The 12,355-nt window shown below is 44.5% G+C and overlaps 2 protein-coding genes across 7 annotated transcripts in view; one reads left to right on the top strand and one right to left on the bottom strand.

Annotated features, from left to right (window-relative positions):
* Window positions 1-8,617, bottom strand: part of CPSF4 (cleavage and polyadenylation specific factor 4) — a 135,490-nt gene extending 126,873 nt beyond the window's left edge. The window contains exon 1 of the mRNA XM_069645577.1: window positions 8,315-8,617. Within this exon, the coding sequence (XP_069501678.1) occupies window positions 8,315-8,417 (103 nt within the window). The 5' untranslated portion in view covers window positions 8,418-8,617. The remainder of the gene's footprint in view (window positions 1-8,314) is intronic.
* Window positions 7,602-12,355, top strand: part of PTCD1 (pentatricopeptide repeat domain 1) — a 688,818-nt gene continuing 684,064 nt past the window's right edge. For 3 of the 6 annotated variants that reach the window (XM_069645575.1, XM_069645572.1, XM_069645573.1), the window contains exon 1: window positions 9,029-9,180. The gene's annotated coding sequence lies outside the window, so the exon portion shown is untranslated. Of the gene's footprint in view, window positions 7,715-8,602; window positions 9,181-12,355 lie in introns of those variants that run through there. The other 3 variants (XM_069645574.1, XM_069645570.1, XM_069645569.1) reach the window with 3 other exon arrangements.

The following is a 12,355-nucleotide window of genomic DNA, read 5'->3' as shown; positions in this document are numbered from 1 at the left end:
CTAATCCAGTGATCACACAATTCCTAAATACTATTTACCATGACAATACCAAAGGAAAACTGTCACGTCTTGCTGGAAAGAACCACCTCCACCCAGAAATCACTGAGATCACGACTCAGCTCTACTGAAAGGCTCCGACATCCCAGCTTCTAAACCCGAACTTCTAAGAGACACCATAGAGTGATACCCAGGGTATATGAACGCACAACAAAAGTTGGCTATTTTCGCTTACACTCCCGTCTTTTCACTGCACCAGCAACTCCAAAATGGCAACCACAGCGACTGCAAATGGTGAAACAGCTGCCACAAAGGGGGACATTGCTGCCCTATTAAGTGAAATAAAGAACATGGGGGCCAATATAGGTGGTAAAATTGACAAGATCACAGATTAGACGGAGTTCAGAACAACCAGGCCTCGATAGACAACCTTGAAACACAGCTGGAACACAGGATAACTGGAGTGGAGGGAAGATTTTAAACTTAAGATTGATGATTTGGAAAAAAAAAAAATCAAGAAAGGCAACATTCTACGCTTCTTTGGTATTCCGGAACAGGAGGGTGAAACTGAGGAAGATCTTAAGAAAACACTCCATGACATCATTAAGCTCCTGGTCGCTGGTGATGCAATCGACAAGTCCAAAACTGAACAAATCCACAGAGCTGGAGGCCCCCCTGGCGGTCCATGGTCGGTCCTTGCCCACTTCCATTGATGCCAGGACAAGGCCAGGACAAGGCCAGGGTGCTGGAGAGGGCGAGAGGAGGAGGTGCAATCACTCTCGATGGAGCACAGATAACAATATAACAAAACCTATCCTCCCTGACACTGGCACTCAGGAGAATGTGCGGACCCCTCACGAAATGGCTGAAGGAACGAGACTCGCTATAGATGGCGATACCCCTTCTCCCTCTCCTTTGAACACAATGGCACGAAGATCAGGCCGAGATCTGAGCAGGAGATAAAAGCGTGCTCATCGGACTTGGTTGAATCACATGGACAAAAAAAGATCGAGATGACTCGACAAGGGATGGAAGAGAATGGTGCATTCAAAGCCCTAGGAGGAAGTGGGTGAAAGGCTCCAGAAAATATTGAAGAAGCAACATCTCTCCAGAGGGGGGTAATTAGACCCTAGCAGACTAGGCACATACAAGCCAAATTGATCATAAAACTCAAGGTTTGACCAAAGGTCATTAGACCTACATGGTGATCCACGTTCTGTTTCGAAATGTAAGGTTGGAACGGGGTTGGGGGTTGTGGGGTCTCATTGCTATTTTGATATTATTTTCGCAAGGGACCGTGAGGTAACGGTCTCTGCTGGTGGTTCGTTGTCGGGTCAGTGCTCAAATGGAAAGGGGGGGGGGAGGCATGGACACAAGACAAGGCTAGGATAAAGACAAAAGCCAAGGCTTCAAAGACAGAAGATGAGGGGAACTTAATGTGGTTTGTTGAAGAGATGGCATGTAGGTGGTTGCGGCCTAAGATTTTGTATACTCTGATACTCCATAATGATGACTACCGCTGAATCAGGCAGATGGGACTCCTTAAGGGTGGGAACACTTAATGTCAAAGGGTTCAACTCACAAGCCAAGAGTTCTCTGGTATTTAGAGAATTTCGTAGAGCAGAAATTGATGTCCTCCTTTTACAAGAGACCAAACACATGAAGGGAGATGAGAGACCAGTCCTGGGGAAACGCAGTGGTATAGAATTCTGGGGCTCTGGACTGTTGCAAAGGGGGGGGGGGAGGAGTAGGAATTCTCATTAGGAAAGGAATAACTTTAAAGTCACCAAAACTTGGTCCGATACAGAAGGTCGAGCCCTATTGGTAGCGGGATCTATTGGAAATGCGAGGGTGACAATAGATACCATTTATTCTCCTAACGTAAGCCAAGTCAGATTCCTCTCTAAAACTATCCCCAAAATAATGCTCGAAGCCACAGGACACATCATTCTAGGCAGGGATTTCAATTTATGGGCAGATCATGGCCTGGACCGGAAAGCTGGCAACCCTGTCACAGGTGATAGGATGAGAGGAGAACGCAACGAGTTTGCAAATATGATGCAAGTGTATGCATTGAATGATGTATGGAGGGGGATGCACCCAGACGAACAAGGCTATACCTTTTACTCAGCTCCACACAACACCTTCACCCGAATTGACTACATCTACTTTTCACACGAGTTATAGAATGTCACAACACACACAGATCCCCCCCCCCCCCCCCAATTACATGGTCGGACCACTATATGGTCATTGCTGACACACAGTGGAAGTACCTACCAGTCAGGGGAGGTAAATTGAGATGTAATGAGGCCTTATGGAAGGACCCAGTCTTTAAGACTGAAATGGAAACAGATTGCTGAATACTTCAAAATAAACAACACCGGGGAGGTCTCCAAACAGGGGGTATGGGAGGCGGGCAAAGCAAGTTGGAGAGGTGTCCTCATAAGGGAGGGGGCCCGTAAGAAAAGACAAAGATCTCCGATTGAAAATGGACTCAGAGGGGAAATATGGCAACTGGATAGGGATCCCAGGGGAGGTGACACAATAGACTCCGACAAAATTCACGAGGCGAAAATGAAAAGAGAAGAACTTTGCCTATTAGAACATAATCAGACTGTGCGTAAATTACATCTCCTGAAACAAACATTTTATGAAAAAGAGGATAAAGCTGATGCACTACTAGCTGCCAGACTGAGGGCACAACAAGCAGAGCGCAGGGTGCTAGAGATAGCTGATGAAAGGGCCAACCCGGTGACAAGCAAACACCATCCCCGAAGCCTTCGCTGATTTCTACGAAAGATTGTATACCCCGGAGGCGGACCCAGACCCGAGTGGGATAGAAAATTACCTTGCTGATCCCCAGGGTAGCGATATTGACTCGGTTTACTTAGAATCTCCCATAACAGAAGAAATACAGAACGCAACTAAAAAGGCTGACACTAGGCAAATCTCCAGGTGACGACAGATATATACCCGGCTTCTATAAATCCTTTAGTACTTACCTCACACCATTCCTGGTCGAACTATTCAACAAGATCCTGGAATCAGGAAGGGCCCCAGACTCCTTCATTAGAGCACTCATAACGGTAATCCCCAAAGAGGGTAGGGACCCCAAGAGATGTGGGTCGTACCGCCCCTATCTCTACTTACTCTCTCGTTGGAACCACTAGCTCAGAAGTTGAGAAAAGACACCCGGGTCGAGGGAATGCAATTGGGTCAGGCCGAGTACAAAGTGGCACTGTACACCGATGACATACTTCTCCATGTAACTAACCAGAGTAAGTCCATCCCCAGAGCTCTGCACCTCCTTGAGGAGTACGGCCGCATATCAGGGTTCAAAGTTAATAAAACCAAGTCCATTTTTTCGCCCCTACAGGGGTCCGCAGAAGCAAATGACGACAGATACTCCCCGCTAGGTCTCACGATTGAGCATAGTAAGTTGCAATACAAGACCTGTATGAAGCCAATTTCCCAACACTTCCTTGCTAGGTGGGATAAACTGCCTTTATCCTGGCTAGGACGCCTCAATGCGATAAAAATGATCTGTCTCCCACGGTTTTTGTATCCCTTCCAAATGCTCCCTTATTAAGATGCCTAGACACTTCTTCTTGGAAGTCAAGAAGGCGATCGTAAGATTCCTATGGCAAGGAAAAAAAAAATAGAATTGCATATGATACCCTGATGTTATCTAAGGACAAGGGCGGGGTGTGTCTTCCAGATATCAGAAAATATGAAGCGGCCCAGTAACGAGTACTCATTCCCCACCTCTGCAACCAAAGAACACCAGTGGATCTCGATGGACAACCATTATCTACCCCCAGCCATGGTCTCTGAATGGTTGTGGGCCCCAAGGGGGACACTACTAAAGAGGTCAAAAGCACACCCGATATTAGAAACCATATGGGAAATATGGAAGGAAGGCGCAGAGATGAGGAACATTTCTACATGGCCATCACTGCTGAGCCACCTGTGGCCCCCAAGTATTAACAAACATATCCCCAACGTAGATAGATTTCAATCTTGGTACGAAGCGGGACTGGAAAGAGTAGGACAGCTCTTGAAAAATGACTCCATCAAGCTCCCAGAGCTAGGAGGCGGCCTTGGGAATAGGGGTATTGTCTACATTTCAATTCTTGCAGATTAAAGGTGTCCTGACGAGATCCAACTGGAAGTATAAATTGAGGAGAGAACTTACCCCCTTTGAGATACCTTTTGAACTCCAGGACAGAAATGAAGGGAATTATATCGGTCATGTACAAAACACTAATAGAAGCGGGAAAGGGAACCACAGAGCCTCTCAAACTGAAATGGGAAAGAGACATGGGGGAAGATATTGATCCAGATACATGGCGGAAGATGTGCCGAGCGGCCCCTAGAAATAACTTCGATCTCATGTCAATATAAGCTACACGCCATTAAACTATTACATCAGTGGCAATATGATCCACATAGACTCTTCAAAATGTATCAATCAGCCAGTCCACTATGTTGGCGAGGATGTGGCGGATTACTGGCATATGCGGTGGGGCTGCCCCCGAATCAAAGTGTACTGGGATGAGGTACTGAGGTGGATCAGGAACCTGGATGGGATCCAAAGGACAGCAGACCCCTTTCTCATTTTGTTTGGTTTCAAAAAGTATGAGGATGAATGGAGAAGAGCCAAAGGCCTGGTCACATAGCTGTTGCTAGCCATGAAATGGAAATCCACTGCAATCCCGACCGAGAAAGAGTGGGTCAATGTAGCATCCAATATATGCACAATGGAAAAAAATTACATCTTCCTTACATGGAAAGTCCACGCAATGCGATATATTGTGGATGGGGTTTCTCAATAAATACATACCGGGAACAATACATTAACGTGTAGTAATATGTTTGGAAGCTGAGTCTGCCAGTGGCTAGTTGCAGAACATCACACTGGTGTGTGACATTGTCTAATATGTGACCCAAATTAAGATGAATAATTTTAAGAAGAGATGTTCCCCAACAAGGAGGTACCCCAGAACGCGACCAATTAAACGGAATACAATACAACTCTTGTGAGATGAAAGCCTAGTCTTGGGGGAGGCAGGAGGGAAGAAGGGAGGGGGTAGGGGGCTTGGGAAGGTACACAGTCACTTCAATGGCTTACAGAGTGAGGTTGGAAAAGTTTGTGGGGTTTATGTTGAAAGTGATCTCTGATTGCAACTCTGTCTTGTAAACAAATGCTTATTTTTTTTGTTTCTCATTTCTTATGTGACCTTTCTGTACTAAAACATAATAAAAACATTTTTTTTTAAAAAAAAGTCTTGAAGAAGAAGTGGCAGAACCATTAAGGTGTTTTTGTGAACTGTTGTAGAACCATCCTGACAAATTAATTTTGCTGAAGCAAGTGTTGTGTGAACTACTGCAGAATCATCCAACATTGTTGAAACAAGTGTTTTAGGAACTATTGCACAACTATCTTGACAGCAACATTTTTGTTGATATAAATGAACAGTGGAAGTATTCTTGGTATAGGAGAAGAAGTTGCTTTGAACTCTTTATCACAAACGGAAAGAAGAAAAACTTGAACGTGGTTAACTGTTGGTGGAAGTTCAAACTGGAACAAAAAAAACCTGTACTTGAACTTTTGCTGCAAGCCAGGATTCCCTTATTCTTTTGAATGGTTGACTGGAATCCTGCTTGTATCTGGGGAAGGGGAATTCACCCAGATAAGGAGAGACAGTCATCAGGTTGTGAACATGACTTATTTCTGTTACATTTGAATTTCCATATGTTACCTTGTTAAGTTTGTTATGGGTCTAAGTGTGAGGGACAGAACCCTTTTGTTACAGTTTCCTTTATTTTATTTTGATAGGCAGGGAAATCCTCATTGAGGTAGAGTCAGTGAGAGGTTTGTCCAACTTTTTGAGTTAATAAAATGCCATCTTTTGAAAAACCTTCAAAGAAATGTGTCTGCCTCACAATTCTGACCCCTCATAGCTTCTCCCACCGCTTCCTATGAGTGCAACAGATTGGCAGCTCCCAATTAGTCTCTAGTTGCTGGGAGTTAGAATGATTTTGTGGTGGTTACGATATCTTGCTCAGACTACTAACCAGTGTCAAAAATGTTCATATTAGAAACACAGTTGGTCGCATTTATTTTCTTATATCCATGCAAAACATTCTTTCTCCAGCTCGGATGTATTGTTATGCTACATTATGCGATGTTAAGCTGAGTGATGCTACATACGGTAAAACCATGCAATGTCCCAATTCTAGGGCCCATAATTTCTAGTCTGATGCCTCCCTTCTTAACGCCCACTGACCCCTCAAAGTCACTATACCAGCACTCAATGCATGGAATTATGGTACAGTACTGTTGGACATGCACCAAGAATTAGAAACATACAAAGCCAACAACGCACCACAGCACACCCGCAGGGAGCAAAGGCAGAGAAGCGAGCAACCCACCAGGAAGTCAAGACCAGAGGGGATACTGACAAGAGTGGAGTGACCCTCTAAGGAGCCATGGACCAAAGGTCCGAGGAACTCACAAGGCCATAGCTAAGCGAGTGGTAACATTAGCATATATGGCTTTTCACTTTGCATGCTGGGACCTGGAAGCATATACTTTGACTGGGGATAAACATACCTTGACTGGGAAGAACAAAACTACAAGTCCCAGCAGACAACGGGAAAAGCCAGAAGTGTCAGGCATGACATAGGACTTCTTGGTAGCCATGCAAGGGAACCAAGGACCAGGCTGGAGGCAGTGTTGCCAGGTCCGCTTATTATAAGCGACTTTGGGCTTGTTTTTGCCCAAAGTCGCTTATAATATTTGGAGGTCGCTTGTTGCGGTTTTGGTCCGCTTGTTGGACCGTCTGTGCGCGTGTAATTGGGCTTGTTTATATTGCTGTTAAGCCCATTACACGTCGCACAGAGCGTCCTGCACTGGGCTGCTGGCAGCACTTGACGGCAATTGCTGCTTTGAATATGCTTAAGTGTTTGGCACTGATGGGATTGTTACTTGCCCACCAGGTGGCCCATCAATGCCAAATGCCTAAACATATGCAAAGAAAGCGCACTTTAAAAGTTTTGTCATGCAGGCAGACACACTGACATGTAAAGATGTAAAGAAGGGGATTGGTTTAGTTTAGCAAGCGTCACTCTATAGCAATATTATCCTGGTGATATCCCCAGTGCTGACGCATTATCCACTAACATCCTTTATTTATTTATTTTTTAAAAACTTTTTTTTGCAAGCCTGGGTTAGAGGATTATTGGAATCTATATACATTTTCTCAGAAAGATGTATTCAGGAAGGCCATGTTTCTTTTCAGCTTCCAATTGGCCATGTTACAATATTATATAGCGCCTTGGATTAAGGCGCTATATAAAACAATAAATACAAATATTTCAGGGCCGTATTATTTTGCAATCTGGGACTTCTAGTCACCATGCAATAAAATATTGTTGTTCTAACACACTATGTCAGTGTTCTGTCTATGTATGTTTTTCTTGTTGTGTTATGTTTCTTACTTTTGAGACCTTTCCACAACTTTTTAGGTGCACGCTTGTTTTTTCCGCTTATTTGGATGGGAGTCAGCTTGTTTTGGGCTTGTTTTTGAAGGGCAATCAGCTTATTTTTTCCTTCCGACCTGGCAACACTGGCTGGAGGAGCACGACTCACCCAGGAGCCAATGACAAGTGAGCGATAGATCAAAGAAGCCAAGAACCAAAGGAGACAAGTGTGAGTTTACAAGAACTGTAAATAAGACGAATATGCAATTATAATAAATGCTTTTTGTTCCAACATACTTTGTGTTCTCCTCATGTATGTTAGTACGATTGTGTTGTGTTTTGTACTTTTAAGACCTGTTGGCAGTATTTTCAGGTGAGTGCTTGTGTTTTCAGCTTGTTTGGAAGCCAGCTTGTCAAGGAGCACTGCGTGTATTGCTTTCTTCTGACCTTAAAACACTAATCCCAATACCACCCAGCAAGAGACTGTGTGAGCTCTCCACAGCACCCACATGCCGCCTTCAGTTCCGCCACACGATTAATCCTGGTCCCCCAACGTTCCGTTTTATGGCGTCTCCCCTCCCCCAAAATAAGCCGACCAAACTCTGAATCCTCCTGCTTTCACCTAGCACTTTGCTTCATAACCACGCGAGGCTTTCAGACCTCTGATACTTTGTGAATCCCAAACAACAGACTGGGTGTTCAATGTTTCGGTCTGCTTGTAAAACCATTTTCTTTGCCTCTCCCCGTAGACTCTGCACCGCTGGGCTTCCCCACCCCCACGTCAGCACAGTCTGAGCTCCATTCCCGGCGCAAGACATCAAACACTCACTGTCCATGCCCGGAAAGGGCAGAGGCATGGCTCCCATCTGTTGTTCCACCGCTATCTCCAGGTCAAATCGGATGTGATCCACGCATGCGATGATGTCCTGCATTTTGCCGTGGATCCGTGCAGCAGGTCCCTAAACCAAAACCAGACGCCCCACAACCTGACAGGACCAACCGCCGGCTCGGGTACCCGGACCTGGAGCGCGTAACCACGGCCGGAAGGACAGGCAGCCACGCAAGGGCTTCTGGGAAAATCTACGCTGAACTCTCAACCCAGACTCGCACAGGACAGAGAGTAACAGAAAGTAAGCAGAACAAAAAAGGACGACATGACATTACTGCGGAAATAGTTTAAGCTATTCCGTTATATTTTGAAAAAAGGACTCTGCTTGACTTTTAAAAGCTATTAGGGTGGACATATTCGACCAGAGTATGCTTTTCGGAAAGGCTGCGTGGTATACGTATTATAAATAATATAGATATTGTATTTGTTCCAAAAGGCAGGGCATCCAGTTGGGCGTTTACAACATCAACTGTTATGTAGTAAACATCTACTACAAATGTCGTGATGATATAACACTAGTATTTGCGGAATAGCCAATGTTGATCTAGAACACATCCAAGATGTCTGATAAATTGAGTGTCGTTATTGGAGGTTCTATCTTCTATTTCTATGGTGCAATGTCATGTTGCTGATTGCCAACCCAGTCGTAGCTTCAGTTCAGGCACGTTTGGTATCCCTATTCAACAACGGAAAACGTTCTGCTGGTCTGAAGTTTTCAATTGGAGCCTTTTTGTGGGTGCTGTGGCGGAGTCTCTCTTTTCTGATGTTGCATGCATGCTTCTACAGTTGAGGATATGGTGGTGGAGGTAAGCTTGTCTTTTATTTGTTCTTCTAAGTTATGTTCATCCTTGGGGAAATGGCTCGAATGCTTTCTAGTAATCTTTATTATTCCTCGTCATACTCTTCCTCGTCCCAGTACGTACTTCCGTACTGCCATTCCACCTTTTTTTACTTGGGTTCTAAATTAAGATTCAATGAATAGGAGCTAAAACCAGCTCATGGATGTCAGGCTCATACATGCCAACGTTCTGAAGCACCTGACAAAGATATTCCTCAGGAAAAAGTGGGAGAAATTAATTTTCACATAGGAATGCATTGAGGTAGAATTATTTTACGTGAGATAAAGGGAAAAATTGAAATTTTGTTAATTGAAAAATTAAGAGTCTCCCCGCCTACAATCGTGAGGGTTGTCATGTATGCATGTAACTGCTGCGCCCTGAAACCCCTGGGTCTGGAGTGCATTACAAATGATTAAACAAACCAGCAGTCGGGAGTTACCGCTGAGGAACCAGGTGCGAGTACAAAGCTCACTGCAAATATAACTTCCACATAGCAGGAGAGGCAAACCTTAACTTATGACACATTATGTATGAACCATCCATTGTTTAAATGTGTCCTGATTCTTCTATATTGACCTTCTCAAAAGCTCAAAGTTAGTGTGTGTGTATATGTATGTATATATATATATATATATATATGTGTGTGTGTTTGTAAGGCACAAGTTGGTCTTGGGGCTAAAAGTAGCTCCTGGTAGCTTTTGGTTTTAAGCTCTTCTAGGCCAGAAGCAGGAGCTAAATAGCTCCCAGCAATTTCGAACCCTGTCGTATGACCTGCCCATTTCCACTGAAAGCATATCACTCCCAACCACCATAAGAAATCTGTTTTAATTCCACCCAAAACACAGACCTCTAAACTCGCACACATTTGGCGGTAGTCACCCACTGAGGAATGCAGATTTTCCTTACTAATGTTTAGGAAAGTCATGATTCTATTTAAGACACTGAGATTAAGTATTATGCGTTTCCATCTTTAATCTCAGAGGACAACATCTTAAATAACTTTGGTAAAACTTCATGTTATGTTATTTGGCATTTATATAGTGCTTTATAAATCATGGGTATGACCTCAAAGCGCTGGTAGGTTGAACGCCCTCAGGGACCGCAGTCCATGCCATTTGAGAGAGTAAGTGTCGAAGGGTGCATGGGTGCACCAGTTGTGTGCAGCTGATGTAATTGCCTGATGGTAGCTGAATCCTAGCGTTCGGTGTGGTGGTGATGATATCAGTTGAATGTGTGCAATCTGGTGGGTGGACACCCAGACTGGGTTCTGGCTGCGTTAGGCCTGTAGGACGTTTATGTTTGCAGATATGCCGGTTTGTCATGGGATATAGTTGCGTTTTTATTAGAGTGATGAGGTGTTCATGGGGTAGTGTTCGTATGTGAGCCGCTAGGCCGAATTGATCGAGGGGTATAGCTGCACTGTGTGATGGTGTAGAGTAGAGAGTAAGCATAGTGGTATGATATGATGGTTCATTCACACGGTGCCTAACCACAATGCGATTCGAAGGCGCTCGATGACAAAGGAGGGAATGATGACAAACGCAAAGACACTCCTACAGGCCATGAACAGCATGTGAAGGCTAGCTACTGCACTCGGTCTAATAACACCTAGACAGTGTAAGTGCTAGGGCACAGACAGGAAGGAATGCTTGGGAACTGTACACAAGGACTGGAGGGGTTGGGGTACACAGTGAAATTGCAGGGGGTAGGGGCAAACAGCAACAGCATGCAGGGGTCAGAGGATTTAGAGAGACATCACGGGGCCAGAGGGGCTGGGGGTATACAGCGAAATCAAGGGCGACCAGAGGGGGCTGGGGGCACACAGCGACAACATGGGACACAAGAGGGGCATGGTGTACACAGAGATATCTTAGGGGACAAGGTGGGAAGCTGGGGGCGCATAGCGGCATCGCGGGGAGCCAAGTGGCTGGGCACACAGTGGCATCACACTGGATCAGGGGTTTTGGTGTGCAGTGACGAGATGGGAACCAGGCAGTCTGGGCACACACTGAAACGTGGGGACCTAGGGGTTTTGGGTAAGCAGTGACAATGAGGGAAATGAGGAGCTGAGGGCAAACGGTGACATCACGGGGGACAGAGGGGTGGGGGGAAACCCCTGCAACCCCCCGCTCAATCCAAAACCCCCTACACAATCCCATTATATTATTTATTACCACAAACCCACCCCACACATGTATATAAAAGTAAAATAAAGGTAAAGGTCAATTGTGTAGAAGGTCAATTCGGACCACTATTATTAGGTCAATTGTAAAAGGTCAATTTGGGTAATACCCCTTCTCTCTAACTAACTAGTATGCTAGTTATTTTTGTTAGATCATTCAGAAACTTCAAGGCCTAAGAATGACCACTGTATTGCTTGTTGCCTTCCCGCCTTGAAGCGCTTTGAAACACTTCACCTGTGTATAAGCGCTTTACAAATAAATTACAATTTCCTGGAAGAAAGGGGATGAGCCAAATCACAATTTAAATTTTGTGGACCTGCTGCCTGACTGACCTAGAAAAGCCTTAACCCACAAAAATAAAAAATAAAAATCATAATTTAAGATTTAATCAAGCTCCTGCAACACATGTTAACAAAATTAGAGAGATTACGCTGTGAGAGATCCAAGTTATTGAAAAGAGACCATTTTTATAGCCAATTGTTTTTTAAGAAGGAAAAAAAAAGGAACACATAAGGGAGGTTGGAAACATCCAGGATACATGTGGCACTTTACAAAATACCAAATTAAGAAAACAGTTCAAGTCCAGTGAAGGCGTCAAAAGGAGCAGCAAGAACTCCAATGGCAACTCAAATATATAACAGATTTCAGGCTGACATTGCAAATATTACCAGTATTTCACAGCCACCATTTGGGCAAAGATTTAAGACGGATGTTGGAGATCTGGAAATCTGGGGAAACCTGCAACAGACTGAGGAAACATTATATACTGGGACGTCACACAAAATAATTCACATTTATAGAGATTAAGTCGCCATACAACATAAGAAGGGTGCAAGTAAGAATTGCATTGCATGTAAAAATAGCTTGGATGCTGAATGAGTGGCATGCATGATGACGCCGAGTGGATGGACAGGCACCTGCGTGAACCTCCAGCAAGAAGCCTACTTGAATGTTTTAAT

The sequence above is a fragment of the Ambystoma mexicanum genome, chromosome 2p (genome assembly GCF_040938575.1).
Source record: "Ambystoma mexicanum isolate Mex_15411 chromosome 2p, UKY_AmexF1_1, whole genome shotgun sequence".
In the NCBI taxonomy this organism is placed as follows: Eukaryota; Metazoa; Chordata; class Amphibia; order Caudata; family Ambystomatidae; genus Ambystoma; species Ambystoma mexicanum.
Note: the sequence above shows the minus strand (reverse complement) of the source record. Positions and strands in the feature narration are given on the sequence as shown.